At 53.5% G+C, this 27221-nt stretch overlaps 1 protein-coding gene across 1 annotated transcript in view; it reads right to left on the bottom strand.

The window, feature by feature from the left end:
- Positions 1-21890, bottom strand: part of mdga1 (MAM domain containing glycosylphosphatidylinositol anchor 1) — a 176778-nt gene extending 154888 nt beyond the window's left edge. The window contains exons 1-2 of the mRNA XM_088625959.1: positions 21035-21890; positions 19112-19201 (exon numbers count right to left, since the gene is read on the bottom strand). Coding sequence (XP_088482085.1) covers positions 19112-19178 — 67 coding nt within the window. The 5' untranslated portion in view covers positions 19179-19201; positions 21035-21890. The remainder of the gene's footprint in view (positions 1-19111; positions 19202-21034) is intronic.
- Positions 21891-27221: the final 5331 nt, after the last annotated feature.

A 27221-nucleotide genomic window follows, 5' to 3' on the forward strand; every position in this document is an offset into this window, starting at 1 on the left:
TAAAGTAAATAAAATCTCTTCCTCCACTCTCTCGTCTCTCTCTCAGGTTCTTTGCTCCTGGCACAGAGTGGTGTTAATTAAAACAGAAAGTATAGCACAGCAGGAACAACACGCACACTGATGTACAGGATGCAGAGACCAGAATCATAACAAATCAAAGTTTAATTAAATTATTTTTTCTATCATGGTTTTAAAACCTCAGTGCTGACCAAAAGACAGCCCCATGTAAAAGATGGCTTCAAATATTTTCCCAGATAGAAAAACTAGAAATATATGTGAATTTTGGTTTATAATGGCTTATATGAATATGTAAAGGCACAGAGGACACATCGACTGTGCTTGAAGGTGGAATGTCAGTATATAAATCCTTTTCACACCTCTGATGACTGGCGACCCAGGTGAAGGGTTAAATGACTGGTGCACTCACACAGAGCAGAGCCGCTGGGAAACATAGGAGAGGAGAGGGGGTGTAGGGGGACAGGTGAGAGGAGAAGGTGTGCAGGGGGAATGGTGAGAGGAGAGGGTGTGCAGGGAGAGTGGTGAGAGGAGAGGGTGTGCAGGGAGAGTGGCGAGAGGTGAGAGTGAGTCGAGATAATGGTGAGAGGTGAGAGTGTGCAGGGAGAATGGTGAGGGTGAGCAGGGAGAATGGTGAGAGGTGAGGGTGAGCAGAGAGAGTGATGAGAGGTGAGGGTGAGCAGAGAGAATGGCGAGAGGTCAGAGTGTGCAGGGAGAGTGGTGAGAGGTGAGAATGTGCAGGTAAAAAGATGAGAGGTGAGGGTGAGCAGGGAGAGTGGTGAGAGGTGAGAGGTGAGGGTGAGTGGAGATAATTGTGAGAGGAGTGGGTGTGCAGGGAGAATGGTGAGGGTGAGTAGAGATAATGGTGAGAGGTGAGAGTGTGCAGGGAGAATGGTGAGGGTGAGTAGAGATAATGGTGAGAGGTGAGAGTGTGCAGGGAGAATGGTGAAGGTAAGTAGAGATAATGGTGAGAGCTGAGAGTGTGCAGGGAGAATTGTGAGAGGCGAGAGTGTGCAGGGAGAATGGTGAGAGGTGAGGGTGAGCAGGGAGAGTGGCGAGAGGTGAGGGTGAGCAGGGAGAGTGGTGAGAGGAGAGGGTGTGCAGGGAGAGTGGCGAGAGGTGAGGGTGAGCAGGGAGAGTGGCGAGAGGTGAGGGTGAGGGTGAGCAGGGAGAGTGGTGAGAGGTGAGGGTGAGGGTGATCAGGGAGAGTGGTGAGAGGTGAGGGTGAGCAGGGAGAGTGGCGAGAGGTGAGGGTGAGCAGGGAGAGTGGCGAGAGGTGGGGGTGAGTAGAGATAATGGTGAGAGGTGAGAGTGTGCAGGGAGAATGGTGAGGGTGAGTAGAGATAATGGTGAGAGGTGAGAGTGTGGAGGGAGAATGGTGAGGGGAGAGGGTGCGCAGGGAGAAAGGTGTGAGGTGAGAGTGAGTCGAGATAATGGTGAGAGCTGAGAGTGTGCAGGGAGAATGGCGAGGGTGAGTAGGGAGAATGGTGAGAGCTGAGAGTGTGCAGGGAGAATTGTGAGAGGCGAGAGTGTGCAGGGAGAATTGTGTGAGGTGAGGGTGAGCAGGGAGAATGGTGAGGGTGAGTAGAGATAATGGTGAGGGTGAGCAGGGAGAGTGGTGAGAGGTGAGGGTGAGCAGGGAGAGTGGTGAGAGCTGAGAGTGCGCAGGGAGAAAGGTGAGAGGTGAGAGTAAGTCAAGATAATGGTGAGAGCTGAGAGTGTGCAGGGAGAATGGCGAGGGTGAGTAGGGAGAATTGTGAGAGGCAAGAGTGTGCAAGGAGAATTGTGAGAGGCGAGAGTGTGCAGGGAGAATGATGAGGGTGAGCAGGGAGATTGGCGAGAGGTGAGGGTGAGCAGGGAGAGTGGCGAGAGGTGAGGGTGAGCAGGGAGAGTGGCGAGAGGTGAGGGTGAGCAGGGAGAATGGCGAGAGGTGAGGGTGAGGGTGAGCAGGGAGAGTGGTGAGAGGTGAGGGTGAGCAGGGAGAGTGGCGAGAGGTGAGGGTGAGCAGGGAGAGTGGCGAGAGGTGGGGGTGAGTAGAGATAATGGTGAGAGGTGAGAGTGTGCAGGGAGAATGGTGAGGGTGAGTAGAGATAATGGTGAGAGGTGAGAGTGTGGAGGGAGAATGGTGAGGGGAGAGGGTGCGCAGGGAGAAAGGTGTGAGGTGAGAGTGAGTCGAGATAATGGTGAGAGCTGAGAGTGTGCAGGGAGAATGGCGAGGGTGAGTAGGGAGAATGGTGAGAGGCGAGAGTGTGCAGGGAGAATTGTGAGAGGCGAGAGTGTGCAGGGAGAATTGTGTGAGGTGAGGGTGAGCAGGGAGAATGGTGAGAGGTGAGAGTAAGTCAAGATAATGGTGAGAGCTGAGAGTGTGCAGGGAGAATGGCGAGGGTGAGTAGGGAGAATGGTGAGAGGCGAGAGTGTGCAAGGAGAATTGTGAGAGGCGAGAGTGTGCAGGGAGAATTGTGTGAGGTGAGGGTGAGCAGGGAGAATGGTGAGGGTGAGTAGAGATAATGGTGAGGGTGAGCAGGGAGAGTGGTGAGAGGTGAGGGTGAGCAGGGAGAGTGGTGAGAGCTGAGAGTGCGCAGGGAGAAAGGTGAGAGGTGAGAGTAAGTCAAGATAATGGTGAGAGCTGAGAGTGTGCAGGGAGAATGGCGAGGGTGAGTAGGGAGAATTGTGAGAGGCAAGAGTGTGCAAGGAGAATTGTGAGAGGCGAGAGTGTGCAGGGAGAATGATGAGGGTGAGCAGGGAGATTGGCGAGAGGTGAGGGTGAGCAGGGAGAGTGGCGAGAGGTGAGGGTGAGCAGGGAGAGTGGCGAGAGGTGAGGGTGAGGGTGAGCAGGGAGAGTGGCGAGAGGTGAGGGTGAGTAGAGATAATGGTGAGAGGTGAGAGTGTGGAGGGAGAATGGTGAGGGGAGAGGGTGCGGAGGGAGAAAGGTGTGAGGTGAGAGTGAGTCGAGATAATGGTGAGAGCTGAGAGTGTGAAGGGAGAATGGCGAGGGTGAGTAGGGAGAGTGGTGAGAGCTGAGAGTGTGCAGGGAGAATTGTGAGAGGCGAGAGTGTGCAGGGAGAATTGTGTGAGGTGAGGGTGAGCAGGGAGAATGGTGAGGGTGAGTAGAGATAATGGTGAGAGGTGAGAGTGTGCAGGGAGAATGGTGAGGGTGAGTAGAGATAATGGTGAGGGTGAGCAGGGAGAGTGGTGAGAGGTGAGGGTGAGCAGGGAGAGTGGTGAGGGTGAGGGTGAGCAGGGAGAGTGGCGAGAGGTCAGAGTGTGCAGGGGGACAGGTAAGAAGTGAGAGCAAAGTCTCTGCAGTTCCTCCTTGTTCTGTCCTGTTCTCTCCTGTCTGTCACTGCAGCACTACAGGTTATTAAAGTGATATAAACAGCTGTGCTGCTCAAGGCCTCCAGCACTGAGTCAATTAAAATGGGATCTTTCTGCACCAAGGTCAGGAACACCAATTTCTCCAGCAGCACACATTAAACCCTCCCGCAGATTTGTTTTTTTAAAGATGAAGCAGCCCTACAGGGTCTTTAATTGTGGTATTCTAGGCCAGCAGGATTGCTTCTCTGGTTCTGACTGACCAGGGCCCAAAGCTACAACCAGGACTGTGGACATGCTACATAGTCAACATGAAAATATGAGATACATTCTGCCCCTCTGGCCCGTCTGAAAGAAACCAGGGTACTGGCTTCAGTGATATGGCTGGGCAGCTCCTTCCTGACTCCTTCAACAGCAGCAACACTTTGTAACAAGTCTCCCACGCTGCTTTGCTCTTGAACCATGTACTGCAGGGTGAGCTCTCACACTGCACTGTGCGGACAAATACACTGAAGCTTTTTAATGTGCCACAGCGGCATCACTGCCCCCCCCCGCTGCTGGTGCCCCGACATGCCAACAGGAAGCTCACACCGAGAGCTGGCAGAGAAATAGGGCCTGACTAAGCCCTCTCACTCCGCCATGCAAAGCAATTTGCTCTGCAGTTTTGTCTTAATTAGCTCTGCTGTAATGTGCGTTTACTACACAGCAGGACACGTGTGGTGGGATTGGGCGGACTGGGACTCATCGATTCCCTCTGCCAGCTTTAGCCAGAGACTTCCAGACAAGCTGCTGAATTCTGTCAAGTGCTAATCAGCTCGGCGCTTAACAAGAAGAGCTCTTTCAAGCCCAACAGCAGCAGCCCTGACGGACAGAGGAAGAGAGCTGACCTAATTGTTGATTAAAGGCCGATACTTCCAAGACAGTAATGAACTTGGATCAGAGTCTCAGAACACATACAGGCATGTACACATGACACACCTGTACTCACACATACATAGGTGCAAAACAAGTGCACACACACACACGACACACACTTACATGCACACACTTCTTTGCACGCATAACACACGACACACAAATACACACACATGCACATACACATACGTACTCACAACACACAACACACACACATGCATGCACACACAACACACTCACACGGACACATGCACATGACATACACACATATGCATGCACACACACACACACACGACACACACTTACATGCACACACTTCTATGTACGCATAACACACGACACACAAATACACACACATGCACATACACATACGTACTCACAACACACACACATGCATGCACACACAACACACTCCCACGGACACATGCACATGACACACACACACATGCACACACACACATCCATGTATATACACACATCACACATGACACGCATACATACAAACATGCATGCTCACCTGTGCTCAGGTATGCACAACTCACATGTCAGGCACAACACACACATACATGTGTAGACAACACGCGCACACGGAAACTTGCGCACACCACACACATACAGACACGCAAGCGTGCACACACACACACATGCACCCACACGCTGCTCATTTGCTTCACACAGCAGGTCCCTGATGGATTCAGACAAGTGCTCCTATCTGCCAGCTCGGTGTCGACTGCCAGTTCCAGTATAATAGCCATTGGAGTGTGTTTGTAAGGAGTGCATATTAACAAGCAATAAAACGCATGGGTCAAAGCCCAATTCCGCACAATTACCACGAGGAAAATAAGGCAAGGAGTCGGAATACATTACGGCAATAAATTGTGCGAGGCTGCAGGGTGTCCCCGGCGGACTGTGGATTTATATTAGCAGCGCGGCGCTATTACCGGAGTAATTTCGGCTTGGCAGTAATAGCGCAGAACTGGAGTTGGCTGTGATCGGGACCCACTCTCCACCAGCAGGAAGAAACTGCTCCGTTAGGTAATGAAACTGAAATTGCTAGTCAAGTACGAGCCACTTCACGAGAGACATCTTGCCGTCCAGGACAGAGCTGCGCAGCAGGGAGGTGGCCAGTAGGGGGCGCTGTCTGGAAAGGCCTGCTGACCTCTTGCGAGAGCAACGAAGCTGAGCCAGGAGACAAAATCACACACTCCAGGAAGTGTGTTTCTAGTCTTGACAGGGTGATGAGGAGATGAGGCAACAGGGAGATGGGGTGACGGGGCGATGAAGAGGAAAAAAGGTGATGGTGACAGGTCAACAGGGTGATGGGGTGATGAGGCGACAGGTTGATGAGTTGTCGGGGCATTGGGGTGATGGGGTGAGGAGGTGATGGGGTGATGAGGTGAGGAGGTGAGGACAGGAGGTGATGGGGTAGAGAGGTGAGGAGGCGATGGGGTAGGGAGGTGAAGGAGGTCAGGGAGGTGATGGGGTGACTGGGTGAGGAGATGAGGGAGGTGATGGGGTGAGGGAGGTGAGGAGGTAAGGAAGTGAGGGAGGTGAGGGAGGTGATGGGGTGACTGGGTGAGGAGGTGAGGGAGGTGAGGGAGGTGATGGGGTGAGGAGGTGAGGGAGGTGAAAGGACGATGGGGTGATGGGGTGAGGAGGTGATGGGGTGACTGGGTGAGGAGGTGAGGGAGGTGATGGGGTGAGGGAGGTGAGGAGGTAAGGAAGTGAGGGAGGTGAGGGAGGTGATGGGGTGAGGAGGTGAGGGAGGTGAAAGGACGATGGGGTGATGGGGTGAGGAGGTGATGGGGTGATGAGGTGAGGAGGTGAGGACAGGAGGTGATGGGGTAGAGAGGTGAGGAGGCGATGGGGTAGGGAGGTGAAGAAGGTCAGGGAGGTGATGGGGTGACTGGGTGAGGAGATGAGGGAGGTGATGGGGTGAGGGAGGTGAGGAGGTAAGGAAGTGAGGGAGGTGAGGGAGGTGATGGGGTGACTGGGTGAGGAGGTGAGGGAGGTGAGGGAGGTGATGGGGTGAGGAGGTGAGGGAGGTGAAAGGACGATGGGGTGATGGGGTGAGGAGGTGATGGGGTGATGAGGTGAGGAGATGAGGACAGGAGGTGATGGGGTAGAGAGGTGAGGAGGCGATGGGGTAGGGAGGTGAAGGAGGTCAGGGAGGTGATGGGGTGACTGGGTGAGGAGGTGAGGGAGGTGATGGGGTGAGGGAGGTGAGGAGGTAAGGAAGTGAGGGAGGTAAGGGAGGTGATGGGGTGACTGGGTGAGGAGGTGAGGGAGGTGAGGGAGGTGATGGGGTGACTGGGTGATGGGGTGAGGAGGTGAAAAGGTGACAGGATGATGTGGTGAGGAGGTGATGGTGTGAGGAGGTGACAGGACAATGGTATGATGGGGTGAGAAGGTGACAGGATGATGGGGTGATAGGGCAATGGGGCATATGGCACATATGAGCAGACTGAGCAGCACAGTCCTGCAACCCCCAGAAAGACTCTAGCAGGACCCTGAAGACATCACCACTGTATCATTTCAAGAATTCATTTGGATTAAAACTCCTAGAATTTACACATCACATTGCTTTCACAAATGTTAAGTGCACAAAATGATTATAACGACAATCTAACACAATAAGTTCTAGACAGAGTGCTGGCCCAGAGTCAGGGCAGTGGGCTAACGCTGTGCTCAGGACAGTGGTCAGGCCCTGGGTTCTGGACAGGCTAGCCCTGTGCTCAGGACAGTAGTCAGGCCCTGGGTTCTGGACAGTGGTCAGGCCCTGGGTTCTGGACAGGAGGCTAGACCTGGGCTCAGTACAGTAGTCAGGCCCTGGGTTCTGGACAGGAGGCTAGCAGTGTGCTCAGGACAGTGGTCAGGCCCTGTGCTCAGGACAGTGGTCAGGCCCTGGGTTCTGGACAGGAGGCTAGCCCTGTGCTCAGGACGGTGGTCAGGCCCTGGGTTCTGGACAGGCTAGACCTGTGCTCAGGACGGTGGTCAGGCCCTGGGTTCTGGACAGTGGTCAGGCCCTGGTCCTGAACAGGGGGCTCAGTGGATCTTGAAGCACCCAGGCCTCTGTCTGTCCCAGCTTTGCAGAGGGAGGCCCAAACATTGACCATGGGCACCAGGACCTGAGGTCAAGATCACAGTGCACCCTTGGGGCATCCACCTGAGACCGCAAGGCCCCCACCTGCAGCTGCCCCAGCTCCTGGGAGAGGGAGTGGAGGAAACACAAGTCTACACATAGCTCTACAATATTAATTACACAAGAGCAGCCACTGAATAATTAAACACCTCCTTTAACGAGCTTTAATTATTCAGAAGCACTGTGTGCTTGTGTACATAACAGGATCAATATGTATGAGTGCAGCTAAAGAAGAATAACGACTCCTCAAAAAGACTGTATGTGTAAGTGTGTATACTGTATATAGTGTCACCACCCTGTCACTGAGCTCTACTACAGCATTACAGCTCTATCATTGAGCTCTACTACAGTCTTACCACACTGGCACTGAGCTCTACTACAGTCTTACACCTCTATCACTGAGCTCTACTATAGTCTTACCACACTGTCACTGAGCTCTACTACAGTATTACCACACTGCCACTGAGCTCTACTACAGTATTACCACACTGTCACTGAACTCTACTACAGCATTACAGCTCTATCACTGAGCTATACAAAAGTCTTACCACACTGCCACTGAGCTCTACTACAGTATTACACCTCTATCACTGAGCTCTACTACAGTATTACCACGCTGTCACTGACCTATACTACAGGTCAGGCAGTGTGCTGGTCAGGCAGTGGTCAGACAATGTGCAGGTCAGACAGTGGTCAGACAGTGTGCAGGTCAGACAGTGGTCAGACAGTTGTCAGGCAGTGTGCAGGTCAGGCAGTGTGCTGGTCAGGCAGTGGTCAGAAAGTGTGCAGGTCAGACAGTGGTCAGACAGTGTGCAGGTCAGGCAGTGTGCAGGTCAGACAGTGGTCAGACAGTGTGCTAGTTCTCCAGCAAAGGAGCAAGGAGAAGGCTTGTGGAATGTGTTTATGAGACTGTGAACAGGGGTGATAAATTCATCTCCCTCCTGTCTCCCAGAAACTGATGTTAAGAAAGTTAAAAGAGTTTCTTTATAAATAAATAAAATAATAAATAATAGTGTGTGTGTCTGTGGCAGGGGCAAAGACATTCATTTGAGGGGAGCCAGATTTATGTCTACTGAACATTTCAGAAGGGAGAACAGTGGTGGTGATAAATATGTATAAGTGGAAGAGCAATAATGTAGAGAGAAAAGAAGTTTGTCTCCTTCACATTACTGTGACAGCAAGAGGAAACCACACACAGAGAGAACAAGAACAGACACTCACTGACCACACTGCAGCCCAGCACTGTGACACTGACCACACTGCAGCCCAGCACTGTGATACTGACCACACTGCAGCCCGGCACTGTGACACTGACCACACTGCAGCCCGGCACTGTGATACTGACCACACTGCAGCCCAGCACTGTGATACTGACCACCCTGCAGCCCAGCACTGTGATACTGACCACACTGCAGCCCAGCACTGTGATACTGACCACACTGCAGCCCGGCACTGTAACACTGACCACACTGCAGCCCAGCATTGACACTGACCACACTGCAGCCCAGCACTGTGACACTGACCACACTGCAGCCCGGCACTGTGACACTGACCACAGTGCAGCCCGGCACTGTGACACTGACCACACTGCAGCCCGGCACTGTGACACTGACCACACTGCAGCCCAGCACTGTGACACTGACCACACTGCAGCCCAGCACTGTGACACTGACCACACTGCAGCCCGGCACTGTGACACTGACCACACTGCAGCCCGGCACTGTGACACTGACCACACTGCAGCCCGGCACTGTGACACTGACCACACTGCAGCCCAGCACTGTGACACTGACCACACTGCAGCCCCGCACTGTGACACTGACCACACTGCAGCCCAGCATTGACACTGACCACACTGCAGCCCAGCACTGTGACACTGACCACACTGCAGCCCGGCACTGTGACACTGACCACACTGCAGCCCGGCACTGTGACACTGACCACACTGCAGCCCCGCACTGTGACACTGACCACACTGCAGCCCGGCACTGTGATACTGACCACACTGCAGCCCGGCACTGTGATACTGAGACACCAATCACACTGCAGCCCGGCACTGTGATACTGAGACACCAATCACACAGCAGCCCGGCACTGTGACACTGAACACAATGTAGCACTGAAATGCAGCACTGTGACGCTGAGCTACTAAACACATCCCTTACTGCTTGTACCTCCTACCAGACCCCAGACAGCCTGCAGGATAGTTTCTTTACAACACTGACCTCCCTCCTGCAGTTACTGCACACATCCCCCATAGGCACACAGCCATATCACTGTGCTGTGATGGACGACTGTCCTGTCCAGGGTGTATGTGTCCTGTGATGGACTGCTGTCCTGTCCAGGGTGTGTGTGTCCAGGGTGGGACTGCTGTCCAGTCTGGGGTGTGTGTGTGTGTCCGGGGTGTGTGTGACCTGTGATGGACTGCTGTCCAGTCCGGGGTGTATGTGTGTCCGGGGTGTCCAGTTCCGGGTGTGTGTGACCTGTGATGGACTGCTGTCCAGTCTGGGGTGTGTGTGTGTCCGGGGTGTGTGTGACCTGTGATGGACTGCTGTCCAGTCTGGGGCGTGTGTGTGTTCGGGGTGTGTGTGACCTGTGATGGACTGCTGTCCTGTCCAGGGTGTGTGTGTGTGTCCGGGGTGTCCAGTTCGGGGTGTGTGTGACCTGTGATGGACTGCTGTCCTGTCCAGGGTGTGTGTGTTTTCTGTGATGGGTCTCCAGTCTCTCTGCTAACAGCTGGACGTGTGCTAAAGATCCTCCTCCGCTCCTCTACCTGTCCTGCCATGCGAGTGTCTTTGAAGAACAATGTCCGAGTCTCGAACCCGGAGCCCCGAGCTGTCGCTAATTAGTTGAACGTTCCTTTTAAAAACAGCAGGAGTTGTCAAGGAGTTTGGCCCCTGCAGAGAGTTGCAGCTGGGGTGATCAGGACAGCAGGGGAGCCCGGATATTGCTCTCTGAGGACAACCCCAGCCCTGCCCCTCTATATCCCCCTGATTCATTTCAGAGGGACAGGACAGTAACAACACCAGCACCCAGGCCAGGCTTCCTCCCCTAGTAACCCCATGACTCAACTGAGAAGAGCACTCTCCTACCTCCACAGCCTGGACAAAAAACTTTTTTTTATCACACACAGGAGTACAGCCCTGCGCCAGCTGTATCTGATTTATCACACACAGGAGTACAGCCCTGCGCCAGCTGTATCTGATTTATCACACACAGGAGTACAGCCCTGCGCCAGCTGTATCTGATTTATCACACACAGCAGTACAGCCCTGCCCCAGCTGTATCTGATTTATCACACACAGGAGTACAGCCCTGCCCCAGCTGTATCTGATTTATCACACACAGGAGTACAGCCCTGCCCCAGCTGTATCTGATTTATCACACACAGGAGTACAGCCCTGCGCCAGCTGTATCTGATTTATCACACACAGCAGTACAGCCCTGCCCCAGCTGTATCTGATTTATCACACACAGGAGTACAGCCCTGCACCAGCTGTATCTGATTTATCACACACAGCAGTACAGCCCTGCCCCAGCTGTATCTGATTTATCACACACAGCAGTACAGCCCTGCCCCAGCTGTATCTGATTTATCACACACAGGAGTACAGCCCTGCACCAGCTGTATCTGATTTATCACACACAGCAGTACAGCCCTGCGCCAGCTGTATCTGATTTATCACACACAGCAGTACAGCCCTGCGCCAGCTGTATCTGATTTATCACACACAGCAGTACAGCCCTGCCCCAGCTGTATCTGATTTATCACACACAGCAGTACAGCCCTGCGCCAGCTGTATCTGATTCATCACACACAGGAGTACAGCCCTGCGCCAGCTGTATCTGATTTATCACACACAGGAGTACAGCCCTGCGCCAGCTGTATCTGATTTATCACACACAGGAGTACAGCCCTGCGCCAGCTGTATCTGATTTATCACACACAGGAGTACAGCCCTGCGCCAGCTGTATCTCTGATTTATCACACACTGCAGGTACACTATGTGTTAGCAGGGAGGATGTGCAGGGCACAGGTTAATTGGTGTCTGCTCCTTAATCAGATCACAACTGCACCTTGGCTTCCGCCAGTGCGCAAACTCGTGAACGCGTACGCGCCCACACACATGCGCACGAGCTGCTGATGAGTTAATAAAAAACTATTAAAAAGGGTGACAGTGTGACTAATGGAAACTGATGTACCGAGGACCACGAGGAGTGTGTGACTCAATTAATATTCATCAGGACAGTGGGATGAGCGTGGCAGCAGATCGCGCAGGCAGGCAGGCACGTGGAGCCAGGCAGGCGATAATGAGACCCACCCCTCCTGCAGAGACAGAAGCTCAGGGCCTGAAGGGGCAGGTGGGACATCTGCTACTCCTGCTGGGAACTGGGCTGTCTGATTAAAAAAACAGCAGGAGTGGTGACAGCTCCCAGAATCACTCCCAGCTTTAAGCCTGTCTCTAACTGACCAGTCTAGGAGTGGGATAGATTAGACAGACCCTGTGATCCCGGAGAGGTGATATAGATTAGACACATCTGGGAGGAGAGCTGTGGTCTAGAGAGGTGATATAGATTAGACACATCTGGGAGGAGAGCTGTGGTCTGGAGAGGTGATATAGATTAGACACATCTGGGAGGAGAGCTGTGGTCTAGAGAGGTGATATAGATTAGAGACATCTGGGAGGAGAGCTGTGGTCTAGAGAGGTGATATAGATTAGACACATCTGGGAGGAGAGCTGTGGTCTAGAGAGGTGATATAGATTAGACACATCTGGGAGGAGAGCTGTGGTCTAGAGAGGTGATATAGATTAGACACATCTGGGAGGAGAGCTGTGGTCTGGAGAGGGGATATAGATTAGACACATCTGGGAGGAGAGCTGTGGTCTGGAGAGGTGATATAGATTAGACACATCTGGGAGGAGAGCTGTGGTCTGGTGAGGTGATATAGATTAGACACATCTGGGAGGAGAGCTGTGGTCTGGTGAGGTGATATAGATTAGACACATCTGGGAGGAGAGCTGTGGTCTAGAGAGGTGATATAGATTAGACACATCTGGGAGGAGAGCTGTGGTCTGGAGAGGTGATATAGATTAGACACATCTGGGAGGAGAGCTGTGGTCTGGAGAGGGGATATAGATTAGATACATCTGGGAGGAGAGCTGTGGTCTGGTGAGGTGATATAGATTAGACACATCTGGGAGGAGAGCTGTGGTCTGGAGAGGGGATATAGATTAGACACATCTGGGAGGAGAGCTGTGGTCTGGAGAGGGGATATAGATTAGACACATTTGGGAGGAGAGCTGTGGTCTGGAGAGGTGATATAGATTAGACACATCTGGGAGGAGAGCTGTGGTCTGGAGAGGTGATATAGATACGCCTGGGAGTAAAGCTGTGGTCCTGGAGAGGTCTTGGATGAGCAGATTCCAGAGTGAAAGCATGTACATATCTGATTCTCTACACCCCACATGCCCAGGTCAGTCAGATGCCAGTCTCTCAGACTCTGACTGGTATCACTCCACTCTGAGCCCAATGTCTCATTCCGTCCCCAGCCTGGCTTCTGTCTCACTCTGAGCCCAGCCTGCCTCCTGTCTCACTCTGAGCCCAGCGTGACTCCTGTCTCACTCTGAGCCCAGCGTGGCTCCTGTCTCACTCTGACCCAGTGTGGCTCCTGTCTCACTCTGAGCCCAGCGTGGCTCCTGTCTCACTCCGAGCCCAGCCTGGCTTCTGTCTCACTCCGAGCCCAGCCTGGCGCAGAGTCACAGACACAGAGGCGGTGTGGCCCACTGGCTAGTGGACAGTCACCTGACAGAAACAGGCCTCCTGAGCTGCAACATAGTGAAAGGTTTGATTCCTGAGGAGGCTGGGAAAATGGGGTGAGTCAGTCAGGGGTGGCTGCACCAGTGAAGAGCTTCAGCATGAGCACCAACACCACCAAGATAAACTGTAAACATAACTGAACCAGTCTGACTAAGGGAAACAGTGTAATTGGCTCCACAGGAGAGGAAAGGATTTGAATTTAAGGAGAGAAGGTCAAAGCAGAAGCTACATGTCATAGAAAAAATATATTTTCTCTATTTTTATTTAAACTTTTGCTCTATGGCCACAGCAGGTGAATAAATAAAAAGATAGCGTCTCTCAGACAGAGGAAAGGCCGAGATCCCCAGACCCTAGTTTCACACAGTCAAGCTCTCAGGCATGGGTAAATTATACAGCATCCAAAGCTCGCCCACTCAGAGGCAGACCACGTCTGCAAACTGCAGACCTGCAGACATGCAGGATAACTATCTGGACAGAAACACAGAGAACCTAAGAACATAGTGCTGACAGTCTTTGACAAGCTGCCTAAACCCAGTGCTCCCTGCCTAGTCCCATGCTGCTCGCTCCCAGTGCACACTGACAGTCTGTGTCACACTGCTCCCTCCCAGTGCACGCTGACAGTCTCTGTAACACCCTGCACCCTCCCAGTGCACACTGACAGTCTCTGTAACACCCTGCACCCTCCCAGTGCACACTGACTGTCTCTGTGTCACACTGCTCCCTCCCAGTGCACACTGACAGTCTGTGTCACACTGCTCCCTCCTTCTTAGTGCACACTGACAGTCTCGGACATGCTGCTGGACTGACAGCCCAGCCAGCAGATTAAGAGCCCAAGCGAATGGAAACTGCGAGTTCACAGCCCCGGGCTCTGAATACAGGAGACAAACAGCTCACAGAGTCACGTGACCATCAGAAAGAGACAAACGCAAATTACTCAACAGTTCATAGATGTGTTTGGTATGATTTGCCCAGCCCAACTGCATGAAAGAGTATTTTTCAATTTTTAGGAAAGCCTATTTTTAGACTTGTATTAACACTTTTAGCAATAATCACTCGCAGTCGAGATGCCTGCCGCACAAGGAGCTCTTGCAGTGCTGCCGCTCCTCACAGACGCCTGATGTTTGTTGTCTATAAGCACTAGTTCGTTTTCTCATCTGTTTTCAGAAGAATGACTGAAGGACAGACGCAGAACCTGACAACGTCTCTCCCAGTTAAAAAACAACAATCTCGAACGGCAGCGAAATCGCTGATGGCAGAAGTCTACTGATAAGCTGATATTAGAAAATCAGAGTCACTTCCTTTGCTATTGTGTACAACCAAGATTTCCAGAAAGACAACACACTGTCCAGCATACTATAGTCATGCTGCCAGACACCTGCCCGACACGCTGCCCAACACGTGCCAAACGTGCCAAACACACACCCGACACGCTAGCCGACACGCTAGCCGACAAACGTCTGACACACTGTCCGACACGCAGCTCCACACGCAGTCAGAGACACGCCTAACACGCGGCCCAACACACTACTCCACATGCTGCTCGACACGCTGCACTGGACACATGCCTGACATGCTGCTCGACACGCTGCTCAACACACACCCGACACGCTGCCCGACACGCTGCTCCACGCAGCCAGACACACGTCTAACACCCTGCCCAACACACTGCTCCACACGCAGCCAGACACGCGTCTAACACCCTGCCCAACACACTGCTCCACACGCAGCTAGACACGCGTCTAACACCCTGCCCAACACGCTGCTCCACACACAGCCAGACACGCGTCTAACACCCTGCCCAACACACTGCTCCACACGCAGCCAGACACGCGTCTAACACCCTGCCCAACACGCTGCTCCACACGCAGCCAGACACGCGTCTAACACCCTGCCCAACACACTGCTCCACACGCAGCCAGACACGCGTCTAACACCCTGCCCAACACGCTGCTCCACACGCAGCCAGACACGCGTCTAACACCCTGCCCAACACACTGCTCCACACGCAGCCAGACACACGTCTAACACCCTGCCCAACACGCTGCTCCACACGCAGCCAGACACGTGTCTAACACCCTGCCCAACACACTGCTCCACACACAGCCAGACACACGTCTAACACCCTGCCCAACACGCTGCTCCACACACAGCCAGACACACGTCTAACACCCTGCCCAACACGCTGCTCCACACGCAGCCAGACACGCGTCTAACACCCTGCCCAACACACTGCTCCACACGCAGCCAGACACGCGTCTAACACCCTGCCCAACACACTGCTCCACACAGAGCCAGACACACGTCTAACACCCTGCCCAACATGCTGCTCCACACGCAGCCAGACACGCGTCTAACACCCTGCCCAACACACTGCTCCACACGCGTCTAACACCCTCCCCAACACACTGCTCCACACGCAGCCAGACACGCGTCTAACACCCTGCCCAACACACTGCTCCACACGCAGCCAGACACGCGTCTAACACCCTGCCCAACACACTGCTCCACACGCAGCCAGACACGCGTCTAACACCCTGCCCAACACACTGCTCCACACGCAGCCAGACACGCGTCTAACACCCTGCCCAACACACTGCTCCACACACAGCCAGACACACGTCTAACACCCTGCCCAACACGCTGCTCCACACACAGCCAGACACACGTCTAACACCCTGCCCAACACGCTGCTCCACACGCAGCCAGACACACGCCTAACACCCTGCCCAACACGCTGCTCCACACGCAGCCAGACACGCGTCTAACACCCTGCCCAACACACTGCTCCACACGCAGCCAGACACGCGTCTAACACCCTGCCCAACACGCTGCTCCACACGCAGCCAGACACGCGTCTAACACCCTGCCCAACACGCTGCTCCACACGCAGCCAGACACGCGTCTAACACCCTGCCCAACACACTGCTCCACACGCAGCCAGACACGCGTCTAACACCCTGCCCAACACGCTGCTCCACACGCAGCCAGACACGCGTCTAACACCCTGCCCAACACACTGCTCCACACGCAGCCAGACACGCGTCTAACACCCTGCCCAACACACTGCTCCACACGCAGCCAGACACGCGTCTAACACCCTGCCCAACACACTGCTCCACACGCAGCCAGACACGCGTCTAACACCCTGCCCAACACGCTGCTCCACACGCAGCCAGACACGCGTCTAACACCCTGCCCAACACACTGCTCCACACGCAGCCAGACACGCGTCTAACACCCTGCCCAACACGCTGCTCCACACGCAGCCAGACACGCGTCTAACACCCTGCCCAACACACTGCTCCACACGCAGCCAGACACACGTCTAACACCCTGCCCAACACGCTGCTCCACACGCAGCCAGACACGTGTCTAACACCCTGCCCAACACGCTGCTCCACGCGCAGCCAGACACGCGTCTAACACCCTGCCCAACACACTGCTCCACACGCAGCCAGACACGCGTCTAACACCCTGCCCAACACACTGCTCCACACAGAGCCAGACACACGTCTAACACCCTGCCCAACATGCTGCTCCACACGCAGCCAGACACGCGTCTAACACCCTGCCCAACACACTGCTCCACACGCGTCTAACACCCTCCCCAACACACTGCTCCACACGCAGCCAGACACGCGTCTAACACCCTGCCCAACACACTGCTCCACACGCAGCCAGACACGCGTCTAACACCCTGCCCAACACACTGCTCCACACACAGCCAGACACACGCCTAACACCCTGCCCAACACGCTGATCCACACACAGCCAACACGCTGCACGACATGCTGATCCACACACAGCCAACACGCTGCCCAATGCGTGCCCAACACGCTGATCCACACGCTGCCCAACACGCTGATCCACACACAGCCAACACGCTGCACGACATGCTGCCAGTCGCGCTGCCCGACAAGTGCCTGACACACACTCTGACACACAGCCCAAGGCCTTGTGGCCCCTGTGCTGTCCCCTGTGTGTCCCGTGTGGGGCCAGAGGCAGATGTTTATGCCACAGGTACAAAGGGCTGTAGGAACACACCTGCTGGTGTTTCAGCACACGCTAGGACACAAGAGCTCTCCCTCATATACAGCACTGTGTCAGCGTCTGGCGTACCCCAGGGGGACACAGCTCTTGGGAAGGGGATGCAGGCCGGTGTACCCCAGAGGGATACAGCTCTTGGGAAGGGGCTGCGGGCTGGTGTACCCCAGGGGGTCACAGCTCCTGGAAAGGGGGTGCAGGCTGGTGTACCCCAGAGGGAAACAGCTCCTGAAAAGTGGGTGCAAGTGGGTGTACCCCCCGGTGGACACAGCTCCCAGAAGGGGGCGCAGGCTGGTGTACCCCCGGGGGGACACAGCTGCCAGGAAGGCCAGGGGGACACAGCTCTTGGGAAGGGGCTGCAGGCTGATGTACCCTAGGGGGACACAGGTGTTGGAAAAGGGGGTGCAAACACGCTAAAAGATCCCTGAAAGCTGGAACAGGACATTAAATGTGGTCTTTCTGCATATATTTGGCTATAATTGTCTTTACTCCACCCCACACACAAAAAACTCCCCTCTCAGAAACCGGATCAGAAGTTAATGTAGCCAGTTTCCCCAGTGTGGCAGGCCAGCGCTCCAGGAAAGCTCTGAACACAGGTCTACACTACCCCCTGAGCATGGGCGTTTCCGTGTCCAACGGAGGCCAAGTGATCTTTTAACACCCGCATTTATTACAGTTTCACGGTCTGTCCCTGTGGACTGTGGTAATCGTGTGTGACACGCGGCACGTACGCAACGAATATACAGTTTCAGTCTCCCGAGCGCTTGTAGACTGGTGAAAAGGTCTGTATTAGTCCTGCTGTGAAAGCGGTGTAGGCCCGGTTTTATCAACTCAGTAACTACCCGCGGAATCGCTCCCAGGACGCCGCTGTCCAGGAGTGGATCCCCAGCCCTGCGCAGCACACGAGGAGCCCGCTCCGGCTCAGGCAGGAGGAAAACACGAGTGGGACCGCACTGTCACACGGCGGAGAGCGCGTTCACGCTGCGTTTCGAGGAAGAAGACCCCAGTTCGCTCGTGGGGCCGTAGGGAAGCCGAGCTGGCTTGTGCTGTCAGTTTGAGCAGTGTTTCCGGCTGTGGAGACACGGGTGTCGCGCACAGCGGTGATATCCCGCTTGGTGACGATGAGGACGATGATGAAGTAGCACATGTGCCTCCGCCTGTCCTGTCGGTCTGCTCCCTGTAAAACGCGTTTCTCCTGCCGCCACGCCTCTCAGCGCGGGTACAGAAGCGCAGCTCACACTCTAGAAAAACTATTTCCCCCGCGAGTTTTAATAAGGTGTGAAATCTCCTATTTACACTTCTGCTTTTACACTGGAGCGACTCTCATTTGGGGTCAACGACGGGGTTCCTGAAGTTTTGAGGAGTAAAGGGAGAGGCGGAGAGAGAACACATCTCCAGCACATCGCCCGTGTCGGGGGCTCGAGTGGGATGCTCACGGAGGGCGCGCTGCTGGCGGGGCCGCTGGGAGACTTTCTAACGCAATTAACTCCGGTCTCACGCCTTACAAGCCGCGGGTCTCGTCTCCTACTGCGCCAGGTTTGTTGGGAGGGAATTACAGGTCGTTTTTATAAATATAGTGTTGAAGACGTCGTTCACAAGCGAATGTAACGAGCTGAATCTCGAGAACGTCACGGCAGGCGGGCACCTGGTCACACCACGGACCCGACCCGGTGCGTCCCGGGACTACCGGACCGAGCCTGCTCCCCAGACAGACCGGGACAGACCTCCGCTCCGACCGGGGTGAGCCTGCAGCCTCGCTCACGGGTTCAAAGGGCCGCTGAGTGACAGTGTTGCAGGAGCCGAAAACAACTCCGAGACATTTATAGACACTCGCCCTCCCCGCCCCCCGCACGGTCCGCTTACCGTACACTCCTTGTCCGGCTGCGTACGGGTACAGGACGGAAAGGAACAGAATCCACACAAGATCCATCTTCAGCTCCGGCGCTTCATAACCTGTGGAAAGAAGCGGGGCACGTGGTTTAAGCGCACTCCCGAGCGGCCGGTGCGGCGGCGGCCGGGGAGAGCGAGCCCGGACTCGGCTAGCGCTCCGGGGACGTCCCGCGGGGTCGCCGGGCTGCGGGGAGACAGGCGGGCCGGGCAGGGGGTTGGTCCCTCTCGCCGCAGATTAAACCAGAACTTCAGGATCGCACCCAAACCCTTGTGAGCTTATGTCCTGTGTCGTTTTATCCAGTTATGCAGTGAGAGTTCTGTTGTTGTGTGCTGCAGTTTAAAGAATTCAGTTCTGCTGGCAGAGTCCTGGTGTGTGTCCTGCAGAAGTCTCTGTTTCAGTTTGGAGAAAAGTCCACGTTAATACAGGTTCTCCTGTTGTCCGGTTGGTCATACCGGATAATGTGACAAAGGCGGAGGTATGAGAGAGAATGAAGTAAAGTGGAAATGTGCCCGTTCAAAACATAAACTTACACTATCCGTCTCTGTCCAGATCCCCTTCTTGTATAGAGTGCACAGTCACCACCTCACGAACCCTACACTTGGACACTCGCGTCGGAGGCGTGTTTTTCTTTAACCCTGTTTACCGGGCGCCTCGCATGACAGTTCCACGGAAGCCCGTGGGTCGCTCGGGAGCCCGCTGTCCAGTTAGGTGCTGGACAGGTGGCCGTGACTCCTACTGGTGTACCGGTGCAGATTTAATACCATGCGTGAGAATCCCAGCCCCAGTAGGATCTTTTGTACAACTTTAACTCACGGGTGAATTGATCGATAGAAGATCTCCACACCACGCCAAACAGAAAACACCCAAGATCAGTGTATTACATGAAGGCCAAATTACATGAAGCAATTTTAACGCCGTGACAAATGTAAACAGCTTAAAGAAGCTCGCATTTAATTTGCTATTAATACAACGCAAACAAGTTTCAAGTTTCATTACTGAGAACATCCTCACTCCGAATTTCCGAAACCCGTCCCCCAGATTCCCAGCGCCCACTCTCACTCGTGACAGCCCGCCCAGCGCTTACAGAGATCAGGCTGAAGAAACCGGGCTCCGCGACACCGCCAAAGCGCCTTTCATTCTTAGAGTCGGAAATGGAAGAAGGGAATTTGATTGCAAACGGGTATGTAAAAATATTTACTTGGCTGTAGAGATAAAGATCGTCTCATTTACAAAGCGATGTGCAGAGCGTTTAATTAGTAGTAATTGATATATGCAGTATATACTGTTTTATACACAACCCTGTCCTCTCCCACCGTAGCGTGTTTAATACACAGCTCTGTGTTCAGCCCACTCTGTAGCGTGTTTAATACACATCTCTGTCCTCTGCCACTGAAGCGTGTTTAATACACGGCTTTAGTGTTTAATACACAGCTCTGTCCTCTCCCAGCGTGGCGGGTTTTATACACAGCTCTTTCCACAATCCACTCTGTAGCGTGTTTAATACACAGCTCTGTCCTCTGCCACTGTAGCGTGTTTACTACACAGCTCTGTCCTCCACCCCGTCTGCAGAGTGTTTAAAGCGCAGCGCGGGTCCGGGACAGTTTACCGGATCCCCCCGGATCTATACCCAGAAAACGACATTCCTTCCCTGGTGACGAGAACTCGCTGTTTCATGCGTTCCCTTCCGCCCGACTACATCTTCCTATGCAACTTTTCAAAAGAGCAGTTCAAAAGCAGTTGCGACCAGACTTGAATCTCGGCGGCTGGCTGCTGGTTTTATCTATCCGAGTACCAACAGCAGTTTCCCGGTTCAGACTCACGGCTGGCCGAGCCGATCTCTGTCTGTGCCGCCGGGGGCTGGCGGCCGTGAGCGGGTCGGGCGGCGCGGCTCTTACCCTGCGCGGGGTCTGGGTCTGTCCAGTCCGGGACTGCGCGCTGCCTCCCGCCCCTGACACCTCGCACAGCCGCCGGGAAGTCGGAAATCACTGGGAAGACAAGTGTCCCGTCTCCCGGTCCTTCCCAGAGAGGGCGGATCCCGCAGACCTGGCGATGTCGCCAGAAACTCTCCACAGCCCCACTCCTGCGTGCGCCCGCCGCGGGTCAGCTTTAATAATCCACCCGGCCCGCCGCCCGCCGCCCGACCCGGGTCCGCGGGCACTTCCAGGCGCTGGACCGCCGGGTGCCGGGCTCACAGGAGGTGGGAGGAAGCCTGCTCTGTCAGTCCGCCACTGCCCGGAGCGGCCGCAAGTTTATATCCGCCGGCCCTTCTCCAGACACCCGCGTCAGATCCACTCCTGGAACCCCGCTCCCCTGCGTCCGTGACGAGCGCGAGATGCCCGAGCCGGAGCGGACCTGGAGCCGGCGCGGTTCGGGCTCCTGGGGGTCCCGGGTTGCTGGCCCGTGCGAGCCGTCGGCTCTGCTCCCCGAACTCCGCTCGCGACTAGCTCAGCCCTACTCAACTTGTGTCCGCGAGCGCGCCAGAGCAGAGGGAGACGGCGGTGCGCCGGTTTAATTGTTTTCCGTGCTCGGTGTGAGCGGCTGCGACTCCTCCGGCACAGCCAGCCAATTAGAGCCGTGCAGCTGCACTCGCGTCCAGCCTACAGAGCGCTCTCCCCGTTTCCCCGAGGACCAATTAAATAAGAAAGAGGCCGGGATAGAAAGAAAAATCACAATCGCGCTCTCTCTCTCTCTCTCACACACACATATACACAGTCACACAGAGACACACATCACAGACACTCTCACATCCTCTACCCGCGCAGCTCCTGCCTCCAGGTCCGTTTCCTGCCTCGCCGACTCCCGAATCCCGCCGCCAGGCGGCGCGCTTGAGCCACTTTTCATCTCTGTGGCCTGCTATCTCAGTGACTATCGCTGCCTCTCTGTACACATACATCCGTGTCGACAGGTCTCAAAAGAAACTCTATTATTCAATTACTTTGATCAGTTATATAAATCATCACATTTCGTGATCCACATTTACAGCAGTGGTACAGAGATGAAAACCAGCAGCTAGCGGTGCTCAATAAATACTCCAGACAGCCGATCAGAGAGCCGACAGGGCCCATCAGTCTCAATGAGGTGGCTCCACAGATAGTCCTGTAGGTGTCTGTGAAGATAAACACCCGCGCGGGCGGCTCTGAAGGGCACTCCAGGTTTCACTGCAATGCCCAGTACTTTCAGATCTGTGACCCCTGGCCTGTCTGACCCACCAGTGCCCACCAGTGACCCCTGGCCTGTCTGACCCACCAGTGCCCACCAGTGACCCCTGGCCTGTTTGATGTACCAGTGACCCCTGGTCTGTCTGATTCACCAGTCTCCAGGCCCAGCAGCTGGCAGTGGCTGTACAGGGATGTGGGATACCCAGACAGTTCCCTGCTGTTCCTCTGTGTCAGTGGCACTTTTCCAGAGTGCTCACCCAGGAAGAGGAGCTCCAGGGCTCCCAATCCAGGTCCTGCAGGACCACACAGCTGCTGAAGCCTGAAGCCTGACACCACGAGAAACAGACAGAGGCGACACGCCTGTTGACATGCCACTTCTGTCTTCCACACACTGGGGAAGCTCATGAAGACTTGAACAGAGAAGACTGTGAGGAGACTGATATAGGTATAAGGGACTGTCCTACACTGACAGGCTGAAGGAACCTAGTCTCTTTAGTCTTGAACAGAGAAGACTATGAGGAGACTGATACAAGTATTAAGGGACTGTCCTTCACTGACAGGCTGAAGGAACCTAGTCTCTTTAGTCTTGAACAGAGAAGACTGTGAGGACACTGATATAGGTATAAGGGACTGTCCTACACTGACAGGCTGAAGGAACTGAGTCTCTTTAGCCTTGAACAGAGAAGACTGTGAGGAGACTGATACAAGCATTAAGGGACTGTCCTACACTGACAGGCTGAAGGAACTGAGTCTCTTTAGCCTTGAACAGAGAAGACTGTGAGGAGACTGATACAGGCATTAAGGGACTGTCCTACACTGACAGGCTGAAGGAACTGAGTCTCAGGTCAGAGGACACAAATGAAAAATAAAATAAAGGGAAACTACAGGGAAAATACAAACAGCAAACTACAGGGAAATTAATTTAGAACTGAGGCCCTTCTTTACACAAAGAGTGGTAGGAATGTGGAACAAGCTGCCCAGCAATGTTGTTGGAGCTAAAACCCTGGATTTGTTCAAGCCACAGCTGGATGTGACCCTGGTATCCATTAAATATTAACAACCCAACAGAGTGCATGAGCTGAAAAGCTCCTCCCATCTATGACCTGTCTCAAGCTCCTTAATCAAAGTTGCTCGACAGGAATTTCTGCCAAGATGTTTTGTGCTCAAAGCTATTGGGATTTCATTTGACTTCTGTACATTCACTGTCTAACCACTTTATCCAATGCTGGGTTGCACTAGAACAGGAGTCTATCATGGCCAGTAATTCAGGGTTGCAGGGAAGCCGGAGCCTGTCCCATCAAGCAACAGGTACAAGGCGGGATACAGCCTGGACAGGACACCAGTCCATCACAGGGCACACACACACACACACACACACACACACACACACACACACACACACGCACACGCACACGCACACGCACACGCACACGCCCACGCACGCGCGTGCGCACCAGGGCCAGTTTTCCCCGAAGCCAATTAACCTGCCAGTATGTCTGAAGAAAGTGGAGCACCTGGAGGAAACCCACACAAACACAGGGAGAACATGCAAACTCCACACAGATAGCACCTCAGGAATCAAACCAGGGCCCCAGGGCTGTGTGGCAGTTAACCACCGCCCTTTATTTCACTCATGGAACAGTATTTCAAAGGTAGGTCCAGCAGGTTGTGGCAGGCCAGCCGGAATTGTGGTTTGTGATTTCAGCTGACCTGCCAACAGAGGGCGTTCAGAACTCTTTTGCGTGTAAACAGATTCACATGAGGTGGGTTAGTTGATTAATTGGGTATTTGGAGGAGGACTGTGAGTCACATTCTCACATTCTGGGTCCGATTTAGCCACGCCTAGTTATAGAAGGGGATTCCTGAGGGTAGATGGTGCTGTGTCTTTTGAAGACGTTTATTCAAATTAAACCTCTTTGTTTGATATTTACTTGCTGATCTGGTTCCTCCACCTGAGGAGAGGCGGGCCTGGCACATGTGGAAGTATCAGCCGTTTCGAGTGAATGTTCCTATTACATCTGAGGAGGGTTAGACTATGACAGAGCCGGGCTAAATTTATACCAGCTGGCGGGGGGGGACCCCTGCCTTAAAGACCCCCCTGCCCCCCTTAACCAGGCCAACATGCGATGTACACAAGTGAAAATCCAAAGACAGGCAACCAAGAACTAACAGAGGGAGGACAGGACAGGAGAGGGGAGCAAGGAAGACAGGTGATTGGAGACAGGCGGGACAGGAGAGGATAAACGTCTGTGCTGAAACGAGGAAACGTGTTATGAACTGAGCTCAGAAGAGGTTTTAAAGCCAGCTCTCAGTTAAGTGAGGGTTTGAATAAGGCCAGGGCAGAGCAGCAGGTACTCAGCACCTCGGACAGCTCCAGGAGCCCAGCCAGGCCCCCGAGAGAGGAGACAGAGGAAGGCGCTATTACTGCTGTTAGTCAGGCTCACTCAGACCCCACTCTGCACACCTGACAGCACGAGTCCACAGCTCTGCAGTGACGTTCACAGCCTCTCACTGTTATGACACCATGAATCATACATGTGGCTGATAGACAGGCTCATTTCTATTTTTGCCTAGAATGTTTGAACAGTCTCTGAGCCCAACAGGCAAGAACATGGGAAGGGTAACGCAGAGAGGAGGCCATCTGGCTCAGCTCTGCAGCAGCCCCAGCAATCATCAATAACATGGCGGAAGCACCTGTTCCAGACTCCCACCACCCTTTGTGTAAAGTAGTGTCCCCTGTTATAAATGCGCTGCCATGCTGTGTCATGATGTGTTGAATACCTGCTCTCACAGTCTTTCAGACTAGTGAGGGAGGACTGGGTCTCAGTAAAACCCTGTGAGACGTGTTTCAGGTCTGGGACCATGGGGGATATCTCCATATTACTGGGTGGGTTATCCTAGTCGCAGATCTAGGCAGGTAAGTCTGCGATTCAGCCGGGGAACAATGCCACTGCAACTGCAACAGCACTCTTGCCACTGGAGCTCTCTGAAAGATGGAGCAGTGTCTTTGAACGAGCTACAGCTTCAGTGCCTGCGATGGGAGAAGATGTCCAGGAGCCACCTCTATCCACAAAGGAGAGCTGTACGGAGCAGTGTCCATCACAGATCCTAAAGCAACATTCACAACAGCCAGACAGTGAGCAAAGCTGGTGGAGACTCATCCAAAAAGACTTGGCTGTCATTGCTGTCAGAGGTGCTTCCACCAGATATAGAAATCAGGGGTCTGAAAACTGAGGCAACCAACAGATTTCAGCTCTTTCTCTTTCGTTTTTTGCTGTCATTTTCTGTAACCTATCTACAGTGGACAGGAAGTGCAAAACAAAAAAACGAAACTACACAAAAAAATACACAAGCAAGAACAAGTGCACGGACAAAAAACTATACAAGCAAAAACAAGCGCACGGACAAAAAACGACACAAGCAAAAACAAGCGCACGGACAAAGGTGTTCAGAACGGAAACAGGGTCTCACAATGGACATGGACTCTGCTGAGTTCACGAGAGGCGAGAGCACCAGTGGAGCTCGTGATGAGACATTTTCATGAATGTTCTACAACCTTAAAAAACACCAGGAGAGAAGGATGTTCTGCCAGGTCTATGGAGGGCAGCTTGGTGAAAACCATTCATTGTGCCCACACTGAGGTCAAAGCAATATGCTGTCAAGTGCTGCACCCTTTCCAGAGCTTTGTTTCTATGAGAAGCTCATGTACAGTATATAGTTTCTTATGCAAGTGTGCCGCTCTAATTTAGAAATGGTAATCTGAAGTCTAAATTATTTTAAATTAAATTAGAGGGCTGCTCTCCGCTTTTCAAAATGATGTACATATGCATATTTGTTTATAGTAACCTTTAATGTGGCCCAAATAAGTTATACTTCACCTCTCACCTTACAGCAGATGTCATGTCCATTGTGAGAAGCCATTTCCACTTTGAGCACATTTTTATCTGTGGATTTTTTTTTGTTGTGCACTTATTTTTGTTTTGCAGGGCGTTTTTTTGTGTTGTGTCGTTTTTCTTTGCGCGCTCGTTTTTGTGTTGTGCACTTCTGGGCCTCTGTACTTATCCCGCTGTCGGAAGTCTTCAGTGTGAAATGAGCTGGTTTCTGGAATTTCACAGCAGGGGTCTGGATTCTGGCGCAGGGAGAGCCCAGGTCTCCAGCTGTTGTTCCGAGCAGTCTGTCCTTGTGGCTGGATTACTGGGCTGTTGCTCCGGGTCGGGTTTCTGGTAACGGGATGATCCTGCACCCGGAAGTGTTGTGGTGTCTGTGCTGGACCCAGCCGGCTGCTCTCAGGAGGAATTCCCCTCCACCACCACCAGTGTGCAGCCCCACCTGGATGATGCGACGGCAGCCATAGTGCACCAGTGCACTCCCCACACACCAGCTCTCAGTGGGGAGGAGAACAAAATGATGAAGCCAGTTCTCAGAAGGGGATTATTAGGAGGCCATGATTGGTAAGGGCCAATGGGAAATTTGGCCAGGACTTCCTACTCTTTTCGAGAAACGCCCTGGGATTTTTAATGACCACAGAGAGTCAAGACCTCAGTGTTCCATCTCATCCGAAGGACGGCACCTGTTTACAGTATAGTGTCACTGTCACTATACTGGGGCATTAGGACCCACACAGACCACAGGGTGAGAACCCCCTGCTGGCCCCACTAACACCTCTGCTGATGTCTGACTCTGGGGTACTTGATGCTCTTCTCTGCCTGGAATCAAATATGGGTTTGGTACCAAACATGGAGATTCACTAGATGATACAAAAACATCAGTAGTGATCATTGATTCGTGCAAACCTTCATTAGTTTGGCCTCAATTTGACTAACAGAAGACAATTTGTAAATCTTGACTGCTTCACATAAGGCGTTGTCTCACTCAAGGTGTTCCACAGGGCTCTGTGCTGGGTCCTGTACTGTTTAGTTTCTAC

The sequence above is a fragment of the Lepisosteus platostomus genome, chromosome 3, assembly GCF_059453375.1.
Source record: "Lepisosteus platostomus isolate fLepPlt1 chromosome 3, fLepPlt1.hap1, whole genome shotgun sequence".
Classification (NCBI taxonomy): domain Eukaryota; kingdom Metazoa; phylum Chordata; class Actinopteri; order Semionotiformes; family Lepisosteidae; genus Lepisosteus; species Lepisosteus platostomus.